General features: G+C 38.5%; 1 protein-coding gene across 3 annotated transcripts in view; it reads right to left on the minus strand.

Moving 5' to 3' along the window:
- The window catches only part of PIKFYVE (phosphoinositide kinase, FYVE-type zinc finger containing), an 80,743-nt gene that overhangs the window by 25,299 nt on the left and 31,190 nt on the right, over nt 1-24,254 (minus strand). For all 3 annotated transcript variants that reach the window (XM_049615025.1, XM_049615022.1, XM_049615023.1), the window contains 13 exons: nt 21,853-21,912; nt 20,090-20,219; nt 19,468-19,648; nt 18,742-18,816; nt 16,686-16,793; nt 12,112-12,252; nt 11,373-11,499; nt 9,931-11,090; nt 6,524-6,624; nt 5,176-5,247; nt 4,347-4,518; nt 2,161-2,339; nt 437-550 (listed from right to left, as the gene is read on the minus strand). In XM_049615025.1, the coding sequence (XP_049470982.1) occupies nt 437-550; nt 2,161-2,339; nt 4,347-4,518; nt 5,176-5,247; nt 6,524-6,624; nt 9,931-11,090; nt 11,373-11,499; nt 12,112-12,252; nt 16,686-16,793; nt 18,742-18,816; nt 19,468-19,648; nt 20,090-20,219; nt 21,853-21,912 (2,620 nt within the window). The remainder of the gene's footprint in view (nt 1-436; nt 551-2,160; nt 2,340-4,346; nt 4,519-5,175; nt 5,248-6,523; nt 6,625-9,930; nt 11,091-11,372; nt 11,500-12,111; nt 12,253-16,685; nt 16,794-18,741; nt 18,817-19,467; nt 19,649-20,089; nt 20,220-21,852; nt 21,913-24,254) is intronic.

Raw genomic sequence — 24,254 nt, forward strand, 5'->3', positions numbered from 1 at the left:
AATATTTATGTTGGTATTATGCTAAGTGAAGTAAGTCAGAGAAAGACAGATACCATATGTTTTCACTCATAGGTAGATCTTGAGAAACTTAACAGAAGACCATGGGGGAGGGGAAGGGGGGAAAACAAAGTTACAGTGAGGGAGGCCGATCGTAAGAGACTCTTGGATACTGAGAACAAACTGAGGGTGGATGGGGGGGTGGGGGAGAGGGGAGAGTGGGTGATGGGCACTGAGGAGGGCACTTGTTGGGATGAGCACTGGGTGTTGTATAGAAACCAATTTGTCAATAAATTATATTAAAAAGTAATAAATAAATAAATAAAAACTTTAAAAATATGATTTCAAAAAAAGCTACACGAATAAACCTGACATTTTAAAATATTTACAATTTTTTTTAAATCTGTAAAAAAAGATGATCGAAGAAACTAAAACTTACTTTTGAAAGAAGTCCTTTAGATCCTGAAGAAGGGACACTTTTAATGGGGCCTGACGTTTAATGAATATCTTAGGGAGAGGAACACATACTTCAAGAAGCCGAATGGGAGAATAACTGAGAGAAAAAAATACAAGTAATAGTAGAAAAGTAAAAAATACTTTAATATCTTGAGTAGAGGTAATCATAAATCCTATGAGGCATAAGAAAAAGTTTCTGTAAAATAGCATTTTACAACAATTATAAAAATATTGAAGACAACTTCATCCATTATAATACCCTCCCCAATTCTAGAAGGGTTTTTGTCTTGTTTATTTCTTCATTGTACTGTGATGTCATCATTTATCCCCTGAGGCTAATAAAAAACAATGGCTGGGAAATAAACTTTATGAATGAGAGGAATCCCTTTCTACAATTAGCTCATGAGCACATCACTTTCCCAGCTCCTGAGGATTCCTCATCAGTCTTTATTCTCATGAGTCCCTTAAGAGTCTTTCCACCCACAAGTTTATGTTGTCTAATAAATGCTATAACCTGTCCACACAGTAGGTTCACAGTTAAAGCTCTTGCTCCCAAAGGAAATAAGCTCTAATTCTAAGTATTTCCTGAAGGCCTATTTTGTGTCAGATGTTATTTTAGATGCTGAGGATACAGCATTCAACAAGGGCCAGAATTCCTGCCCTCATGATTCAGAAATAAGGAGATTCAGGAATAACCAAAACAAATACTTAAAATATACATTATTGCAGATGGTAAGTGCTACAGAGAAAAATAAAGCAGGAAAGGGAGACAGGGAGTGCTAGGGGTGAGGAGTCAGCTCAGGTAAAATATGAGCAAAGACCCAGGAAGTAAGGAAAAGCAGGCAGATATCTGGGGAGTAGGCGGTTCAGAGAAGGAAGGGCAAGCACCAGGCTCCCAAGCAGGATCCTCCCTGGTACGAATGAGGCTGCAGTGAGGGGACAGGAGGAGGAGGTGAGAACCCAGAGGAGGTACTGAGCAGTCAGAGCTTGCGGGAGCTCACAGGCCCATAAATAGGCTCTGGCTTCCACCCTCACTGAAACAGACACCCAGAAGAAGGCTCTACAGCAGAGGAGTGGCCTGAGCGGATTTTCACTGAGGGAAATCACTTGACTGCTGTTGAGATCAGACTGCAGGGGGCAAGGCCAGAGGGAAACTGGTTGAGGCCACTGCAATCATCTATCAAAAGGCAACAGAGGCTCAGTCCAGAGTGGGAGTGGCGGAGATGGTAACAAGTGTTCAGATTCTGGATATATTTTGAAGGCAGAACCTGAAGGCTTTCTCAGATCATTTAGCACCACAGTGGACCCATTCTTTGAACTGGTGATTTTAGCTCTATCCAGAATATCCAATTAACCTTATGCTAGTTAATGTCTCAACAAAAATTCTGACAATACTTCCATGTAAAACAGTGGTTAACATTAACATGTACAGCAGATCTACTAGCTCACATCACGACTTCATCCCTTGCCAGCTCTCTAGGTGACCTGTAAGCTCAAAAGTGAGGTTAATAATAATACCTATTTCTTAAAATAAGGATTAAATAAAATGACAACACTGAAAGCTCTTAGCACAGAGTATGACCCTTTGCATTTGCAAGGGTGGGAGTGGGGAACAACACACACCACAAATTAATTCAATCTAGTTAGAGAAGAAATGTTACAAAGCCTTTAGGGACTAGGTGACTATGTATAAGGTCACTTTCCTACCTGAAAGATGCCACCATCTGATTATAGGAGAAATACTGGTGATAATCATGGTGGATGGAGTGACCACACGGCTCAGCATTGGCTCTGCGAGTGTACTGGTGCCCATAAAACCTAAGTTCAAGGTATTTTGCAAATGACATGGACCAGGACTCGTTGGAAAGAGCAACAACTGGTGTTACCTGAAATTCATATAAATCACTTGTTATGCAACCACATACTGAGAATCTCTTTTTTAAAAAATAATGTTTCTTTTCTAGTACAAATCTAATATATTTTGACTGCAGAAAACTGGAAAAAGAAAGGTTTAAAGTGGGTAGAGTTAGGGATAGCTGGACATGCAGTATCATTGGTGATCCCACCACCATCAATATGCTAGTATTTTTACTTTCATGACGTACATACATACGAATACACATAAATGAATTCATAGGAGGTACCCAGCCAGCATATTTGTAAATAAAAAGTCTTTCCTATAATTAGTTTCATAACCCTGTATTATTTTTACTTAACAATGTATCATACATATTTTCCCACATAAAATACTCTTATACAACTTGATTTCAATGGCCACAGAATATCCCATTATATGGACACATTAAACCAATCCCTATTGATATACATTTAAGACGTTACAAGATTTTCTTTATTCTGATGATGCTCCGATGAATGAATATATGTGTGTGTGTGTATATATACACACACACACACACACACACACACACACACACACACACTTACAAATATCCATAATTATTGCCTTGGAATAAATTAAGAAAAGTGGGGATTGGTAGGTCAAATGGCATGAATATTTATGAGGTCTTGGAGACTTTTTGCCACACTGTCTTCCAAAATTGGTGCACTGATTTACACAATCTCCAACAGTATCTGAGAATACCAATTTCCCCACTTGCTTACCAATCTCAGGAATTATAAATCTTTGAAATGTGATTTCTTAAAAACAAAACAAAATAAAACTGCACTTCACTGGTTTTATTTACACTTTTCTACTAACAACTCAAATTTATTTGCATACGTCTACTGGCCATTTGTGTGAAACTGCTTTGTGCCCTTTTTTTGTCATGCCTTACAGGAGTTTAATATTAAGTATATTACTGTTTGGTCATATTATAACTTTTTTACACATGGAAATCTTTCATCTTTGTGTAACAAAAACTGTTTACCTTTTCCTTTCTAGCATAGCCCCAAAGGCAGAAGTTTTTGTTTTAAAATGAAGTATATACACCAAAGCATGTAAGATATAAAAATCAAATTTAAGTTATTCATTTAATTCACTGCTCAATCTATACAAGTTCACATATTCCGCAACAAAATATTACCAGCTGTCTAACAGGAACCATACTTGTTCCTGTAAGAACAAGTATAAAAAGTAAGATCATTGCAAGAAATGATCTCACGGCTATACGTGTGCTACTGCAGAAGGAAGCCTTTGATTTTGGCTTCCTCAACCAATGATGCTGACATAGGTCACATTATTATTTTATCTGTAATTCTCATATGTGTCTTCCGAAAGCACACTCCAAAATAAGCCAATGAGGTTAAAGTTGGCATAAGCTTGCTGCAAATAATTTGGATAAAAAGTAAATACTGAAAGCATAACATTGTCACCAAGTATATCCTCCAGAGTTAAACAAGAAAAGAAGAAATAAAACACATGCTCCTTTTTCTCAAAAATGGTCCTTTTCACATGGCACATGAAAACCAGCAGAGATCAATTTAAACATGGTCTCAGCTGTATCTCTTAAGATAGAAATGTTGATATAGGCTCAAATAGCCACAAACATCCTGGCGTACTGTAATTACTGTGTTACAAGTCTTTCTCCTCCCCAGAGGACAGACGGCATGCCAAGCCCTTACACAGTCCCTGGCACACAGATGGTGCTTAAATAAGTGCTGAATAAATAAGTATAATTGAGAATTGTCAAAATATAATCTCCATAATTTTACCAAACAAGGTATTTATATTTTGTATAATGACTGATAAATTCTAAAATGGAACCTTCAATAAACAAACACTAAATGGAATACACAGCACTGGAAGATAAAATAAATAAGAGCCCAATGACAAATAAATCCAAAATAATACAGACCACCCCCTCCCAAAAGAACTATGCAAATAAAAAAAGAAATAATGTTGTATGAAATTTACAGTAACAGGGCACGTTTACCTGTTTGCAGATTCTGCACCAGGAATAGGTAAGAATTGTATGTTGATATCCAGGTACTGGAGAATCTAACTCCTTCAGAATTATCTGCACACAGCCTTGGCCATGGACAAAGCGCCGAATATGATGCACCATGGGGGTATCACAGAACATGCTAGGACACTGATAAGAAGGCCTTTGACAAAAACAAAGTCCTCACATTAACCATGAAACCGAGGAGCAATGTAGAATGAATACTGGCTAACTGGACCCCATCTCCAGAAAGAGCAGCATCCTCTCCAGAGTCACGCTGACCAGTGGACGATCCGCACGGGGTGCCACCCACACTGCTCGGAGCCTGCAGCCGAGCATCCTGTCTTCAGCTACAGCTCAGTGATAGTTTCCAGTTACTGAGTACCTTCTATTTGCTTAGCATTTTTAAAGTATCAACTCATTTTTTTACCTAGTCGAGTCCATATCACATCTGGAGCTTGTTATTCCCTGTAAAGGGGGCTGGTAAAAATCACTTGCTCTTGATCATGTTAAGTGGCAGGTGACAGCACTAAGACTCAAACCCAGGTCTAGCTGTTCTCATGCTTCTCCTGCCTCTCATTTCAATCACTCTAAAGATAAACATCCTAAAATAAAGTCTTAGGGATGGCAGTGTAATTAGACAAAGACTGAGGAACAAACTGGATAAGATATCCTGGAGTTGAATGTGAAATAAATTCCTTCTCTGTATGGTATACAGAGTGAAGGCCACACAATACTCCAACTAATGTTCACGTTTTAGGATGAAATCCTGGGCATCTGAAAAGCATACATGAAACATAAGGAGAAAATTTGTTCTTACCTGAAACAGTATCTCTCTAAAAATATGCCTAATGTAAGATCATTCTTTCCATAAAATTCCATTGTTACAATCCTAAAAGAAGACAACATTTCTCAGGAACATATCGTAAGAATTGCCACACAGCAAAGATACTTCATGAGACTACAAACTGATTACTTGTTAGATGTGACTAGAAGGCAGTATTAGAGTAGGTAATATTTTGCTGTTCTTCTAGAACAGGTTTGACCTCAGCTGATAAAACAGGTTTGGACTAGCTCCTTATCCGTTCCCAGTCCATTAGCATCTTATCAAACTACATCAGGATGCATAAACAATAACATTAAATGAGTAAAATAGATATGAGCCAGGAAGAGATAAAAGCTTCTTTCACAGAGCCCTTCTGCTCTATCACCATAAAACAGAACTCCTGTCTCTTGCTCTCTGGTCCTCATACCTTTACTGAGCAAGAACAGCAGCAGCTCATATTCTTCCGGGAGAGCCAATTCCTGACTTATAAATGCCCACAAATAAGAGAATTTGGTTATAGCCCTGCTGTAGCCTAAACCTTATTCAAGCCTTGACCTAAGGAGTCCGTAAACCCCCAGAGAAAATTCCTGTGGGTTCCCCAGCCCCAAGTCAGTCCGCTAGAGCTATACGGGAACCAGAAGGATCCCTGATCTCACTGGAAGCAATAAGTGTTTCTGGAGACCAAGATTAAATACAGAACACATTTTGTCAAGGAAACGGTGCTCCACAAACAAGCAGCTACATTCCAGAGTACTTTTAAAACTAAAGATAAAACTATGCAATAACTAGCCTTTTTCTATCAATCTACTTAGAATTAAGTTTTAGGACAAAATCCATTAATAAGGCAAAAGACTGACCACTTCTTTGAAAATGATGCCTTATGGAAAACTTGGCTAAATTGTACATTATCATCAAAATGCTTAAAACTAGCTTTGACAGGCACACCTGGTGGGCTCAGTCGGTAGAGTGTGTGACTCTTGATCTCCAGGGTTGTGAGTTCGAGCCCCATGTTGGGTGTAGAGATCACTTAAAAATAAAAAATCTTAAAAAAAAAAAAATAGCTCTTATGTATCAACTTTCTCACTTTTATAAGTACAAATGTCCTTCCATCCCTCACATCCTTTTCACTCTTACTCAAGGTACCTTTCATTTACTTCTCATGAACCAACACAAATTTCATATTTAATTCACAAGTTTAAAAGTTCTATCAATTCATATACGACGAGCAGCATGCCATGTACCTAAAAACAGATCGTAATGGCTGATTTTTTTTTTTTTTTTTTTTAAGTTGCTGGAATTCTGTTCTTAAATACAATGCAACAGTGCAAGAGGAAAACCCTACCAAGGGCTGACACAGGCACTGGGGGCGTTGCTGGACTGGGCAGAAGAGCTGCTGAAGAGCACGCACAGTCTCTGGTGGTTAACAGGGTTCAGACAGTCCACCTGAAAGGGAAGAAACGGATAAGCACCCCAAGTGGCACCACACTCCAACCCCAACGCAAGCTTCTAATATCCAACACATTCCTCTTGACTTGTGAAGCCTCCAGTCATCACTGTAAGGGTTCCACAGAGGACTGAAAACTACCAGAAACTAAATATAAGGAAGAAGAGCAGCTCATTCTTGAGACAAACCAGTGCAAAAACCTTAAGCTAACTTAAAAATACAAACAGATGTATAGCTTGTTTTCTTCAATACTCTTTTTTACTTATAAAAGTGCATTAAATTATTTGGGAAGTAAATAGTTGACTAAATAGTCCATATGATACAGTCTGAACTGGGGCACCTGGATGGCTCAGTCGGTTGAGCATCAGGTTCTTGATTTCATCTCAGGTCACGATCCCAGACTCATGAGATTGGGCCCGGGTCAGGCTCTGCACTGAAGCATGGAGCCGCCTGGGATTCTCTCCCCCTCCGCCCCCGCCCCTCCTTTGCTCACGCTTGTACCCAAGCGCATGCACTCTCTCTCTCAAAATAGACCAACATTAAAAAAAAAAGTCTGAACTGATGGCTGGATATAACATCAATCTGAGAAAAACTCTCAAGTATTTATTTACTTATACTTTATACCTGTTCTTGAGCATTACAAAGGCAACAGGTGCTCTCTGTCAAAAATCAAATAGTACAGAGGTAAGTGAAGAAATTCATGAAGTACATAAAGCCTCTCCTCCGTTGAGGCCACCCTACCTCCCAAAGTGATTGCTTTCATTATATGGTTAAAAACATGACCTCTTTTTGCTAGCTCGCACGCATGTACACACAAAAACACCCACATAAGAATACACAGGGGATAGTGTTTTTATAAAAATGAGAGGATTCCGCATATAACACTACTTGCTTTTTAACCCTCGAAAATATATCACAGGCTCTACCTGGGTTATTCAATGAGATCCAACTCATCCTTTTTATTGCAAAAAACTAGAAACAAGGCTTCAGCAAACATCCTCGCATATATATTCCTACAAACTGTAAGCATCCTTACATAAGATGCTTACTTATATCTGCAGAATAGGTTATAAAAGATGGGAATCCTGAGAATGGCTACAATTAACAACACAGGAAACAACAGGTGTTGACAAGGATGTGAAAAAGGGGAACCCTCTCACACTGTTCGTGGGAATGCAAACTTGGTGCAGTCACTCTGGAGAATAGTATGGAGGTTCCTCAAAAAGTTAAAAATAGAACTACCCTACGACCCAGCAATTACACTCTTACACTGTTTACCCAAAGGATACAAAAATATAAATCTGAAAGGGCACATGCTCCCCAATGTTTATAGCAATGCTATTAACAGCCAAACTATGGAGAGAGCCCAAATGTCCATCGAATGATAAACGGATAAAGAAGATGTGGTATATATACATATATATACACATACATATATTTATATATATGTATACATATATATGTGTGTATGTATGTGTATATGTGTGTATACATGTATGTGTGTGTGTGTGTGTGTGTGTGTGTATATATATATATATAATGAGAATGTTACTCAGCCATCAAAATGAATGAAATCTTGCCATTTGCAACAACATGGAAAAGCTACAGTGAATTATGCTAAGCGAAATAAGTCAGAGAAAGACAAAGACCATATGATTTCACTCATGTGTGGAATTTAAAAAGAAAAACAGATGAAAACATGGGAAGGGGGGCGGGAAGAGTGAGCGAAACAAACCATAAGACACTCTTAATGACAGAGAACAAACTAGGGTTTGATGGAGGGGTGGTGGGTGGGGATGGGTTAGATGGGTGACGGGTATTAAGGAGGGCACCTGTGATGAGCACTGGGTGTTCTATGTAAGTGCTTAATCACTTCTGAAGCCAATATTACACTACATGTTAACCAACTAGAATTTAAATAAAAATTTGATAAATATAAATTAAAATTTTAAAAAATTGGAATCCTGGACCATAGGTATGTGTATGTGTGTATGTATATACACATACATACATACATACACACACACACACACAAACTAAAACAGATCTCCCTATCATTTTCTATAAATTTACATAAATGTATATAAACACAATTTACATAAAATTTATTATAGCTATTTTTCCACACCATGTTAACCATGACTCTTACCACTTTCTTTTTTTGCCAATCTCACAAACAATAATGTACCGAACAGAAAATAGTATATACCATTACTATTTAGCACTTCCCTAACTACCAGTGAAATTAAACATCTTATTTATTCTATTAAACAACTTCATATCCTCATTTAGAGATGGATGTTTTCATTAGTTTTATTACAACCACCATCAGTATTTCCATAAGCAAATCTTAATTTCCCCTCAATCGCTGTTTAAAAAGAATAAGGGCATAGGGCGCCTGGGTGGCCCAGTGGGTTAAGTGTCCAACTTCAGCTCAGGTCATGATCTCATGCTACGTGAGTTCAAGTCCCTCGTCAGTTCAAGTCCCACGTCAGGCTCTGTACTGACAGCTCAGAGCCTGGAGCCTGCTTTGGATTCTCTGTCTCCCTCCCTCTCTGCCCCTCCCCCATTCACACTCTATCTCTGTCTCTCAAAAATGAATAAATATTAAAAAAAAAAAAGAAGGGCACTATCATAGTTAAGTAATGCAAAGTGTTTTATGCTAAAGAAATAAATCTGATTTTCTAAAAACACATCAATTTTCTATAGTAAGCTTCATCTTGCTCTCCCTCATAATCATTAAAAGGATCAAGGATGCATCACACCACACCCAAGTCACCCTGCCACAAATTTTACATGGCTCCACCCTTCTCCCCATGGCAAAGCTCTTCCTACTTTACTGTGAGCTCAGCATGAAACGTTCAAAAGTCAAGTTTCATTACTTTATACTCTTATTTTTTTTTATGTTTATTTATTTCGAGAGAGAGAGAAAGGGAGAGAGAACAAGCAGGGGAGGGACAGAGAGAGAAGGAGAGAGAGAATCCCAAGCAGGCTCCACACCCAGGACAGAGCCCGACCCAGGGCTCTATCCGATGACCCTGGGATCATGACCTGAGCCAAAATCATGAGTCGGATGCTCAACCAACTGAGCCACCCAGGTGCCCCGTCCTACCTTATACATTTGAAAGCAATACATGAGCCAACAGACTCCGGGCAAAAAAAAAAAAAAAAAGAAACTAAAAGAAGAAATACATAATAAATCTGCAGGCAATCTGTCATATTCATGGGTTTTTTTTTAACCCTGCCACAGCAAGTTTTTCAACACTTTCTAAATTTGCACAAGCTCCCAAAGTGGTCTGCCTCACCTTTGTCGACCACACTGCATCACTCGGAATCAACCCTTTCTCCTCGTCACCATCAGTTTTGCTTCCTGATCTGCCACTTGAAGTACCAGGTACATCCTTTGAATGAGCAAAAGGGTCTGCATTTTTTTGCTGAATTCTTCCTCCTCTGGCCCGATAATCAGCCAGCATTCTACCCAAGCTCTGGCTATCCCCAAGATGCTCAGCAATTCTAGTGCTCACTAGCTCGTGCGAGGGCAAGACTTGAATAGCCTTGGCCTGAACACTTCCGTTCATGCCTTGAAGACCAGAGAGATCCCTAAGCAGCTGCTTCTTCCGCCTGCTTTCCACTTCTTTGAACTCTTTATTGAGGAGAGGAGACCAGTAAACCTGCTCTGCGAAATAATCTCGAGTAGAGCATCTCATCCCTTTTTCAGTTAAAAGGAAGGGCTCCCGGAATGTGATCACTGGGGAGATACAGAGGATCACATCTTTCAATTCCTGTTTAAAGGCCAAAGAATAAGTCTTTCGTTTATCTTCAGAAGAGGTAACCTCCTCAGTAACATACAATCCAGTGTCATCCTGCAAAGGGTCTCTAAAGGCTCTCATCTGGCTTTTGGGATCCTGTAGCTCATCTGGGTGCTGCAAAGCCTCCGGCTGCTCCAAGCCCACAGCATCCTGCTGGTCGTCCACGTGGAGCGGCAACAACGATTCTGGGACCGATGGAAAGAGAGCACAGGGGATCCCTGCAGGGCAAGCCGTTGTGGCATACTCTTGATGCTTCAAACAGGCAACATCCTGTGGAATGCTTCTATTCTCCTGGTCACCCTTCTCAAACACAATCCTTGATTCTAGCAAACTGCTATCATCGGAGGACAGAAATTCTGGAGGAAAGTCAGGCTCCCGGGGGAGGGGACTTCCGCTGAACGGCTCTTGTGCGGTCCCTTCATCCTCCCGCCCCTCAATCAGAGAATGGAAGGAAGGGTTTTGTGTTAACGTAGGAGGCATAGCAAATTCATCCATGAGGAAGGAGATTTCTAGTTGAGAATGATAAGCTACACAGATCATAAATATTAGGATCTCTTTAACTCGAGCCAGCTCATAATCAGAGCCTCCTCTAAGCTTGATTGTACAGCCCAGGTGCTGTGGACAGCCTTCAAAAAACATCAGTGTTTTGGTTTGCTCTACAAATAAACATATAAAAAGTTTAAGAAGACATAGTTGGCATTCCACAAGCCCAGACAGAATTATTTCATTATCTTGACCTCTACAAAAGAAAAACTTTCAAGTAAGACCACAGTTACCAATCCTCATTTAACAAACACTGCTAATAGATGTTAGTATTATAACTAAACATTATTAATGGATTATTAGAAATTAGGAAAAAGTAAACACTGTAGTACTGATGAGTTTACTCATTTCTTCAATTCTCCAATCTCAGGTCAATCTATCTAATGATCACTCACCATTAGGCAACTGAAAGATCTGCATATAAAATTTGTGACAGGTGCCCAGGTGGGGTTTTGTAAGCAGCTGGTCCATCGACATTACTAAATCACCTTGGGTCATCCGACTGATTCGTTCTAAAACTTGCTAGAACACAGAAAAACGTTTTATTACAAAATTAGAGAATAAAATTCTTAGTAAATTTTATCTGGAAAATAGGAAAAATTTAGACATAAACTTCACAATTAATTTTCTTAATTTTAATTATATAATAATTTTTGATTCTAGATTACACTGTAAGTAGTTGCTCAGTGATCAATATGTTCCCACGAAAACAAACCAGACTCATATTAATAACATTATTAAAAGACATGTGAGCATCGTGCACAGGACTGGGGGAAACGGGAAATTTCCTAGAAGTGGCCTCTATTCTGAAGAGGGTAACTTTTCAGGAGAGAGAGCATCTTCTACTCGTACAATTCCCCAAACAAAACAAAGGCTCAACAAATACTCTACTCATTACCAATTATCTATTACATCTTTGGTGTTACAACTATAATGAGTGCTATATAATTTATTACCCTTTCCTCCAGTCTGAGATTCTCTAGTCTTAAAGAAACGACTGTCGTGCTTACTGTCGTACTTTCAATATATATGGAAGACCAAACAGATAATCAAAGATCCCTGCATATCAATATGATGCATATAAATTTAAAAACAGAGATTTTTTTTAAATGATAGAAAAATAGGAACACTCACTGATTTTACATTAATGACCAAAGTAATGCCATGTTCTAGTAACATGTCTTGGGCAATCCGAGACACTGTTTTTTCAACTAGAACCAATGTAGGTCGAACATCAACTATTCGCTGAACATAATTCTTCAAGAATTCCCTTTCCTAAGGAAAAAAAAAAACATCAAAAATATTATACCTGCTTCAATTCAAGATCTACAAATATTAAAACATCAGGAGGGTTTGACTAAGTCTCTTCATCTCCAAATAAGTCTATAAGCAAGTCACTTCAAACACAACCAAGAATATTATTCATAAATCTGAACTGTTGGTTATGCTAATAAAAAAGGGTTTTAGGAGAAATTCCATTTTCTGACTCACTAATTGTACTTTGAAGGATTTTCAATTCTTAATAACTAATAATGTGAAAGCCAAGAATCCAATTAGTTTGCTCTTAGAGATTAAAAGAAAACAAACAAACCTAACCTCAGTGAACCTAACTCCCCAATGAAAGCAATTTCTCATTCTTTAAATATAGAATCCCCCTACTACATTCTGAAATTAACTAGAGTAGCTCTTCTTTGGGTATTGGAATAAATAACTCTCTAACAGATGCTATTTCAGCTTCTTCCTCATTTCAATCTCCCAGAAGATCATCTTCTACTTAGTACAGCTATAAAGACCTAAAACATACCACTTAATACAATTTCTTGACGAAGGCTTATTTTCAAAGCAAATGAATACTACCAACAATGACCAGAGTTAAAACAATACAAATCACTGACTGTTTCATAAAATTTATGGGCTCCAGAAAGGAGACACTTGAATGTGTGTGCATGTCTGTCACTTCTGCTCCACACGCCCGAAGTGTCTTTTGAGCAAGTCTGTATTCATGGTCAGTGCCGCCAGCAATGGATGAGCCTACTCCCTGCAATGAACCCACCACTATGAAGTACATTTCTACCGTTTTCTGTTTACTGATAGAAATTGTACGTTTTCAACATCTCCAATTATTAACGAAATGGATTTTTTCCCTTGAAACCTGTTAATTTCCTACTCTACTTACCAAATGGTCATTTAATGGCATTTTCAATGATTTTATCTGTACAGCTTCAAAAGTGTAACTATAATAAGTTGATTTTTTTTTTTTTTTTTTTTTTAATTTCTGGCCTTTGGCACAGGGATGGCAAATACACTTCCTCTCAGTCCCAACTATAATCAGCTATCGTGACTGCACATGAAGCACCATGTTCAAAGGAGGCCTGGGCCAGGCCCAGCAAGGACAGAATATCGGGAAGTGGGCCATGAGCATGGAATGGAGCAGAAGCACACCAACAGACCTAGTAGTGATGAGGGAAACAAAGGCAAAAGAACTGTAACTTAAATGAAATTTCCTAACAGCTTACAGCACACTGATACCTGAACATGCAGAGTGTGACCTTCTTCAAGGAACTCAGGGCTGCCTTAGTGCCTCAATGTTTATGTTTTACTAAAGACTAAATGTAACCTTATCTTAACAGCAACTAGCCCGTCAAGGTCCAGAAAGTCTTGCTTCCAAATTCCTTAGAGACTTCTGCTATCCCTAACCCTCACTAATTAAAAAGTATATAATCAGTCACTCCTCACAATCCCAGGGCAGCTCTTTCTGCTCAGTTACATTTCTTTTGCCTCTGTTTCCCTCTTTCTCCCCACGCTGTAAGAAAATCACCTCTTTACACCGAAAATGTCTCAAGAATTCTTTCTTAGCCGTTTGTTCTCAAACCCAAAACTTCCAAATATCATAATTTCACCAGTAGTGCCAGCTTTGTGAAGACACTGTAAAGCCCCAGGGTAATTACCTGCTTGGCCTCTGTCACTCACCCTCTTTCTAATTACAGGCATACCTTGTTTATTATAGTTTGCTTCACTGTGCTTCGCAGGTACTGCACTTTTTACAAATTGAAGGTCTGTGGTGACCCTGTGTCAAACAAGTCTATTCGCACCATTTTTCCAACAGCATTCGCTCATTTCATATCTGTGTCACATTTTGGAAATTCTCGCAGTATTTTACACTTTTTCATTCTTACTATATCTGTTATGGTACTCTGTAATCAGTGATTTTGAACAACTCACTGAAAGCTCAGATGATGGTCAGCATTTTTTAGCAGTAAAGTGTTTTTAATTCATGTATACTTTTTTTTTTAGATATAATGCTATTTGCACACTTAAAAGGCTACAGTACGGTGTAAGCATAACTTTTATATGCACTGAGAGACCAAACAAGTCACCTAAGTTGCTTTATCGCAATACTGGCTTTACTGCAGTGGCCTGGAACCGAACTTGCAGTATCTCTGAGGTACACCTGTATGAACCAAAATTTCAGCTTCTTCTTTGCTTATTCCACATTGATTGGACCAAACAAAAAAGGAGAAAAAAATAAGCTGATGCTTTATATTAATTCAAACTAAAAGCTTCTACAGGGCAGGTATTAGAGGTATAAGAAACTATGTTTCAAAGCACAACCAAGATGCTTTAGGTTATGTGAATTAAATCATGTCTCTTAGATACATGTTTGCCCAGAGCAAACTTCTCTAACACAAAAAGACTTTAGTATCTTAACCTACTTGCAAGAATGGAGTTAAAATGGAGTGAATAAATTTAAGTATAAATGTTCTGTAAATAATTACCTGTGGATTTCAGCTACCCAATTCATCAATTACAAGACCTATAATTTTATACATTTTAACAAATGCAACCAGGATAAGCCTTACAATCAATGCAGTTGTGATCTGATCCTATAAAAGTTTTCCACGGACCGCTTCATTGAGATCAAGAAAATTCCCAGCATTAAAGAATCTGAGATTCCACAGACAGTAATTGTGTTTCCCCTAATTCCTTATTTCATGTCACCACTGAGAAGGCACAGTACATCAGAGCTAGTAGGGAGGGTATGATATAGGCAGAACCCCTGATTTGCCCTTATTTATAACTGAATTCTAAAGAAGAAAGAGCCCCAAGTAACAGAGTTCATTAAGCAATAGAGCAGAGTTCCATAAACCACAACGAAGTTTCTTCTGTTGGTGTCTATGAATTCAGTACAAAAGTGACTGCTCCTACCACTCTCAGAAAAATGTGCCTATCACCCACGAATTTTCAAGTTTCTCTAAATGTTTCTGGAACTGAATGTGTTTCTACTATAATATTACAGACGCATTCCTGAAACCCTCCCATTTTGAACAACTGCTGATTAAAATTAATAGTATTTATGGTAGAAAAGAAGTCGGGGCAAAAAACTTTTTAAACCAATATAACTTCATATCCAGCGCACTAACAAAAATAATCAGTACCTTGAGAGAGAATGTGGACAGCCCCAATAGGTAGCTCAGCACAGCTGGAGGCTGCCTCATGCCTCAAGGGAAATTTTAAGTGTACAAAAGCAACTGCAACAGTACAACCACAAAAGGAGCTCTGAGCAGTGGAGCCATTAAGAAACACCCAGGGCTAGGGGTGCTTCCCTCCAGGGAGAGAGTCCTTCCAACAGCAGAGCACTTTGAATTTCTTAAAAAGAGCCAAAAGGGTTCCTGCCTTGGTAGCAGCCAAGCTGAGGCGGATTCTTCTTTCCAGTTGAGGGTTATGAGGGTTATGATCCTACTGCAGCCATGCTGGGTCCCCTTAGCTAAGAAAAATCACATAGAAACCAACACAACTTCCATCTGATGCTGCTCCCCTTTACCAGCTGTGTACAAGGTAACCGGTGTTCCAGAAACAAGTGGTTTAGTAGAACAGACTATATGAAAAGCCAGGTATTGCCACTGGGAATCTGGTAAGTTAGAAAAATACTTGAAGTAAATCAACAACCCAAGTGCGCACAGAGGCCAGAATTCAGATTTTCACTTTTTCTTCCGTATATTCCCAGAAAGTTCTAGGTTCCCCTTAACACTCTGAAACTCTAAAAATAAGGAATGACAGGGGTGCCTCAGTGTCTCAGTTGGTTAAGCATCTGACTCTTGATTTCGGCGCAGGTCATGATCTCATGCTCACATGTGAGCATGTGAGATCATGCCCAGTGTCGGGCTCTGTGCTGTCAGCACAGAGCCTGCTTAAGATTCTCTCTCTCTCTGCCCCATCCCCTGCTTGCAAGTGCATGCACTCTCTCAAAATAAACATTTAAAAAATAATAAATATAAATAAAAATGAGGAGTGACAGAGGTTTTGGTAAGCTTCCAAAGTAATACATAAAAATGTCTTTTATAATGATTTAATAAATTAAAAAAAAATTTTTTAAGTTTATTTATTTATTGGGCAGGAGAGGAGGGAGCATAGGCGGGGGAGGAGCAGACAGAGAGAATCACAAGCAGGCTCCACGCTGTCAGTGCAGAGCCATACAAGAGGTTTGATCCCATTACCATGAGATCATGACCTGAGTTGGAATCAAGAGTCAGATGGTTAACCAACTGAGCCACCCAGGCGCCCCTATAAAAAAATGTTTTTAATGAAACAAATGCAATTGAGTTTCTTTGCCCCTCCAATTTAAGCGGCTGGAAAGAGTTCTAAGTGTTTGCAGGCACTACAGTACACAAACATCCCTCCAGATCACTGTTTCAGTAAGAAGTTCTTACCTGAAGCACAATAGGATCAATGCAGGTAAATTTAGTTTCTTCTCTGTAGAGATACTCGATGGAACATTTCAACAGAAGAATTTTGGGATTTTTAATACAAGAATTCATCTACAAAAGATGAAGTTTGTTAAAAGATTTTAAAGTCTATTATGTTACAGACCTCCTTTAATCACTAAACTCACACTGTTTATAATTCCTCCTAAATAGATTATTTCCTTATATTTGTAATGAAATACTCTCATTTAGTTCTTTTGTGGTATTCTCTTATATATTTTTTCAAAACAAATAATGAGCTCAGAGCAATGCAGACTTCTAAAAACTTGGCTCTATACTCTCTTAAAAGGTTTTTGTTTTTTTAATATTGCAAGAAAAGATATCAAGCCCTGGGTATGGAGGAGAGGAGCTTAAAGACAGGATACTTTATAAACTCATAGAAATCAGCAACTTTGAAAGCCGAACTTAACCTTTCTAAAATTCAAGGACAGAGGAGGGAGAAAAGAATGAAAATGCCCCCTGAATAGATTCCAAGAAACTATAAACTGGCAAGCCAAAGTGGGTAAAAAGTTTAAAAAGGAAAACCTTAAAGCATATCCAGAAGCACAGATTCCAACAATACACCCTATCCATGTAACTAAAACCACAGGCAGAAGAGCCTGGGTCCCGCAATGGAGGTTTCAGACTGACCATGCTGTAGACTCCAAACTGGCAAATGATCTTGAAACAGTGACTCATCAGTTGGGGAACTACATTTAGGGATTTTTTACCAACTACAAATTAAAGACTACCTCTAAATATGGTCAGTGGAGCAAGACAGTCATTCATGCCTATGTTTCTACCACACCCACATATAACTTTCAATTCTGGAGATAATCTCAACATACTTACCTTTTAATTCAACACAGATCATTTCATTTGGCTTAAATTACTACTTTGATGGGTAATGTGCCTGGTTTAATAAGATTCTATGTAGAAATAGTGACAATAGTTCAAATCCAAGCGTACTTTTATTTATCTATGGTCACTAATAATTTTCAGGAGCCTAATGCCTTTACCAAAAATGAATTAGTCTCTGCTTAGAAAAGAGTGAAGATAGGACTGCAGTTCACCCACCTAGTCGTTCAGGCTAGAAATCTGCCTAAGCTCTCATAGTAACCAAATCAGTATTCCCAGAGGTGGGGGGTCAGGTTATCTCTATTTGCAGTAAGCTCCCATAGTGATTCAGAAGCACAGCAAATTTGAGAGCACTGCTAGACTGATGGCTTCTCAAAATGTGAGGAGCAACAAATGACACTGGAAACATCTGGAACGCCTACTTTAAAAGCAACCCCACCTCCCCACCCCACCAACTCCCTTATACTGAATGAGAATTTCTAAGGGTTGGGCTTAGGACTCTACATATTTAACTATGTCCACAGGTGACCCTAATGTACTATGCACTTTGAGAATCAGTGGCCTTCAGAATAAAGTTCAAGGCCCCTACTGGGATACAAAGCCCTTGCCTTCCTCCAACCTCATCTCCTTTCTCATCTTGCACCTTAGGATCTCAGAGATTCTTTAACACACCAGGTTATTTCACCCCATTTCTTTGTGTTAGTGCTAGAAAGAGGCCTCAGGCCTGAAGGCAGAGATAGAAGGTAAGAAAGATAACAGAATATCAGTGATAATTCCGCAGCTCAGTCCTAAAACAGCAAAGTTTTAAAATTCTAGGCCTCTGGAAGGACTCCAGGCTATTAGAGAAACCTTGTCTCCCTAAGATGTGGCAGGGTCAAGGGAGAAATGATACCAGTATCCTATCATTCTGTTGGTCTGGAAGCCTGACCCACCCTCCCCCTCTTCTTTTGTCCGATGAGTTCCTATTACCCAAATCCTAATCATCATCAGCTCTGGGAGACCTTTCCTGAACCTCCAAGATTTCACCCCTAAAGCAGACACTGCTAAACTACTCCTTGATATCCATTCTCCTTCTCTTCTATGATTAGAAGTTAGTACCCCAACTTGTTGGCTTGGTACACAATCATAGTTTGCTGACCTTCATTGTCGGAAAAGATCACATTACCTTTTTATGTGCAATATTTTTGGTACAAACAAATCCATTGACAACCACAGAATCAAACTTCTTTCCACCTGGAATCTAATGAAATAAGAAAACAAAACTCAATAATATATCCTTAGAATCCAGTCGTTTGGATGTTATTATTTAGTTCCATTTTTAGTTTTAACTATTATGTAATCAAATCAGAAAAGAAGTTCCAGAATATAGTTCTTCCTTTCAACCAATAATTAATGGCATCTAGCACGACTGTCTATTTACCCATTTCCCACTCTCTACAGTATTAGCTGGTGCTCTAAAATACCAATCTGACCGAACAAATTGGCAATTAAAACCATTACTAAGTCAAACGTCATAGGCAAAAAATACATACAGGACTCCATTACCAGCTAAATAAAGCAATTACCCACTGCTTTTCCTCAGAACAGTGACAGTAATCTGTGGGAAGAGGTCTTCTCATAGACGACACATCAAGCAAAAGGAAGCAAGAAGGGAAGAAACCGTATTTGCTTGGTTTCCCAATTCACTCCATGCCCAATTCACCCCTTCTATTCACCTCTCACTTCCCATGAGTGGCTTCCATGACCACTGAGTTCATTGTTAACAAACATATCAGGCAGAAAAACCTTCCCCTCCTCACCGAGAACCCCCTTTAGATGACCATTAAGAGCCAAATTACTGCCAGGCCCACCGATCAGCACCTAGCATTAGAAAAGCATTAGCGGAACTCACTTTTTTAATATGGACAAACTGACGGATGTCCATGTCATCATCCCGGTTCTTGACATCAGGTCGGACTGTCTGAACAACCTGGCAGACCAGTGATACAATGATGTCCCTCCAAGATGGTGACAATGACTCATTATGGAGCAACTGCTGGAGTAGTGCCATCATGTGATTATGATTAGCTGAGCTACAAAAATGTCACAAGAAAGAAGTTTGCAGAGTTAATACCGCCAGAGACAAGAATTCTGAAAATCAACAGGCACTCTACAAAGAAATAAGCATGTGAATTAGGGCTTGAAGATCTGTTTGAGTCAATCTTATTTTATCTGCGCCTTAATGATCTTGCACATGAATGAAATCTGTGAGTATATTCAATTAAGAAATCTGTGAGTATATTCAATTAAGATAACCCCTTTCATTCAATGAAATTTTACCCCATAAATTACAGTGGGCACAGACAATCACACTTGAGGACTCTTACAAGAAAGTTCATCACAATAGGCTTTATTTCCTAAGTAATCTTAGTATTTTTGATTTCATGAGGAAGAAAAACTACTATGCAAATGCCCACCAAGTCACCGAACATTATAAAAATGGAAAATTAAAATCAAAAAGCTCACTGCCTTACAGCAACCTCTCCATGGCTTGTTTCTCTCCATTCTCCTCCCTCAGCAGCTCCAGGTTGTTATGATGCCAACCCAAAGGTGTGAAAGGCAGCTCTTTGGATTTTTCCTCAACTCGACGATTAAATAAGGATTCTAAGTATAAAATAAGAAATTGTATTTCGCTGTTGCATTTTATACCATATACTTACAGGTTTAGAAAGTGCCAAGTTATCCTTTCAAATTTTTTAAAGTCTGTCAGTTCAAACTATTGGTATAAAAAGGCAAGGACATGTGTCAATACACAAATAAAAAAATTAAGTCTGACTTAGATCATCAACTCATAACAGCCAAAATCAGAGACAGAACACCAGAAAGCAAATTTACGTAAGTGACTAGGACTCTTAAGCCAACAATTTTAAATATGGCTTCTGAGAAACAAATGAGATTTTTTTATAGTCCTTTTATTCAGCTGGGGACATTAAAAAAGGAGGCCAGCTTTCCTTATAATAACGCAAACTAAAAACTACATTCAGCACAACTCTGAATGCTGGCGGAACAACATGTGATAGTGTGGGTGCTGAACTTGAAAGAGAAAAGCTCAGCTCTGATACGTCTGAACCAGCATGTGACAGTGTAGAAAGTTTATCCAGACAATTCTTAATAGTGTTTCTTTCTCAATATAAAAAACAAAGGCCTTTTTTTAAGCCAAATTTTTATAAGTCAGACCCAAAAATGAACTACAAAGAAACATTAAAACATGGTAACAATCTATGTAAAATTTTGTAAAATCTTTAAATTTTTAAAAAGAATGAAAGTGGATCTAAACAATAAATAGGTAACATTAAAAGTTTTGCAAAAAAAAAAAATGTTCACTATATAACTACTGAAAAATATGACTGAATAAATGGAGAGAGGTGGGAAACGTTTACAAAAATTCTCTCATCCTTCCCCCCTCTTAAAGCCAACCAACCAAACAAAACAGCTTCCAACATAATGGTCCAGCACTATAAAGTAAAGAACATGTCCACATGCAAGGAACAAAAACTGTATATTTTAATTATGTAAACAGCGGGCCTATCAACTTCTGGTTGAACCAGGTGTTCAGAGGTGAATATAGAAACCCTGCTAAATTTTGAGATCAGCTGCGAATGGCCCCCTGTGCACCAGCCTGCCCCACCTTTTCTCTTTTATTTGAAGCCCTCCCACTGTCTAAGGTCTAGGCTGTGGAGGGTTATGAACTAATTAAGCATGTCAGTACTCCACAGTAAGCTAAGTAGGGAAGGTGTAAGAGAAGACTGTACTCTTCCATACTGCCTTCCATCCCCAAGATATGGACCAGCAGAATCAGTTCTTTATCTCCTCTGCCCACTTCTCTTCCCAGTTCCACAGGGCAAGCAGTGTCCTCAATTGGATGAGATCTCCTTGGAGGCTTTCTGACGGTTTGAGAATCCTTGATGATATGTATATCAATACTTAATATTATATTCATGATTTGGAAAGCATAAGCTATGTATGCCTTTACAAGAATAAAATGCAAATTCTATTTAAAAGCTTTTAAACAATTACCCTTCAGATCAGATAGCCTGTCTCAAACCAAGTCCAAGTTTATATTCTTCACTCCCAACATTCTCAGAGTCACCATATGTATCAAAAACTGTGTTCCCATTATATTAAAACAATCAAATTTATTTGCGGTACCTACTCTGTGCCAATCAGTGTGCTAGGCCCTAAGCACATCCTCACAAACAAGACACAATATCCCGTGTACAGCTTTTGAGAAAATTACCTTTGATGAAGGCGTCACTTATTGAGAGTTGTTGTCCTCCATTGTCAGATATCAAATACTCTGCATACCAGGGAGAGAGCAGAGAGAGTGGGAAGAAAAGCAGAGACTTATGACTGTAACTTGCCAGCGTAATTATACAGAGAACACACCTACACACGAAGTATTACTCATACTAAACCCAACACTGCCCAGCCAATGCAAGAGAGCGTTAGGCTAAAAAAGCATCTTTAGACTTATTCCACACACTTCATACTAAACTTAACAGACTTGAAAGACTTGAATAATAACTCAAAAGAACCTTGAAGCAGTAAAGTCGGATAATCTTTTAACAGATTGCTTTTCCCTTATCAAAGCTGAAACAGTTTACGAAAATTGAGATCTTCACTAATTTAGGCATGAAAAGCCAAAAAAGTTACACTATTTTTCTCATGAACAGCTGTATGATTTCACAGATAATGACTCTGTCTATACACAAAGTAGTTCTTGGGTAGAGAAGCCACCTGAAAAAATATATAAGGTGTTTTGGTTTTTTTTTAATTTCAGACTACAAGCTATAAAGCAAATTAATACACAAGTGACACTGGCAGGGAATAGAGATAACTCATCAGGATTTCTAGGAGTTTCTGAATTAGAGTTTCAGTTTTTCAAAATTCTAATCAAACACTGCCAAAGAGTTGCCAGAAGGTAACTGAACACATGCTGTGTGCTTTTAGAACTTTCAGAATATTAAATACTTCTCTTACAAGTGAAACTTATTCTTCACTTCCCCTGTAACTTTTCTAGGTTCTTTCTACTATGCAAACTAAACCACAACGTATTTTAAGCATTTTAAATAGATTTCACTTATAACAAACAAGCTTCAGAAGTCATTATGTTTATAAGCCAATATGATCATCCTTTGAACAAGAAAGCAGAGAAAAAGTTTTACATAGAAAATTCATGTGTGCCAACTCAAATACAATAAATCAAGTATGTGGACAAATAAAAATAGATGTTATACTTCATTTCTACACCTCCCACACAGAATGAATAATGCCAACCTGTTTGTTCAACTAATATATTGGCTTTGCAAGCTTTACTTTTCATATACATTTACTTTTATATATATGCATATATGTAATATATATTTCCTAACCCCCCCCCAGGAGTGATCATTTTCAAACATACAGAATATCCTGTATACCCTTCACCCAGATTCAACAACTGTTAACTTACCACATCTGATTTCTTTCTACATATATGTAGGTTTTCCCCAACCATTTGAAATTACACACATCATGACACTTGACCACTAATACTTCAGCGTGCATCTCTTAAAAATAAGAGCATTCTTGGGGCGCCTGGGTGGCTCAGTCGGTTAAGCGTCCAACTTCAGCTCAGGTCACGATCTCGTGGTCCCTGAGTTCGAGCCCCGTGTCGGGCTCTGGGCTGATGGCTCAGAGCCTGGAGCCTGTTTCAGATTCTGTGTCTCCCTCTCTCTCTGCCCCTCCCCCGTTCATGCTCTGTCTCTCTCTGTCCCAAAAATAAATAAACGTTAAAAATAAATAAATAAATAAATAAAAAATAAGAGCATTCTTGGGGGCACCTGGGTGCCTCAGTTGGTTGAGCATCCGACTTTAGCTCAGCTCATGATCTCACAATTCAGGGGTTCACATCGGGCTTTGCACTGACAGTGCAAAGCCTGCTTCAGATTCTGTCTCCCTCTCTCTCTGCCCCTCCCCTGCTCGCTCTCCCTCTCTCTTTCAAAAATAAACACTAAAAAAATGTTTAACATAAGGGCATTCTTCTCATAGCCACAATACCATTTATACACTCAAAAAAATTGACAATGTCTTAATATTGTCAAGTTAGTGCACATTTGAATTTATCTGTTCCTAAAATGCTTTAATAAATTTTTTGCCTCAAACCTGGATCCACTAAGATTCACACATTGCATTCCCTTCATTCTCTTTTAGAACAGAGCAAACTCCCTACCTTTTTACTTAGTCATGATATTAAATTTTGAAAGAACCCAGGCCAAAGGTCCTGTGGAATGTCCCATATTCCGGATCTGATCGGAATGCTTCCTCATGGGGCAGTTTAACTTGCTCCTATGTTCTCCTGTAAATGGGAAGTTAGACCTAGAGGCTTATGGAAGCTATGATTTTCACTTCTCTAGGTTCTACTCACAAACTTGTCAAGACTCGTTCAGAATCCTGCTTCAACACAAAATAAAATGTATTTTAATTGTACTACTCTCCAAATTTTACCACCAGTGAATAATTAATCAAACAAGATCCCACTGTTTCAGTTTTATGAGCTTATGAAAATGAGGGGTTTGCTTACATAAGATAAAAAAACAGCAGATTGTTTTTTAAGTGCAGATATGTCAATCAATTTTAGAAATCCAAATTTCCTGGGGC

The sequence above is a fragment of the Panthera uncia genome, assembly GCF_023721935.1.
Source record: "Panthera uncia isolate 11264 chromosome C1 unlocalized genomic scaffold, Puncia_PCG_1.0 HiC_scaffold_3, whole genome shotgun sequence".
NCBI lineage: Eukaryota > Metazoa > Chordata > Mammalia > Carnivora > Felidae > Panthera > Panthera uncia.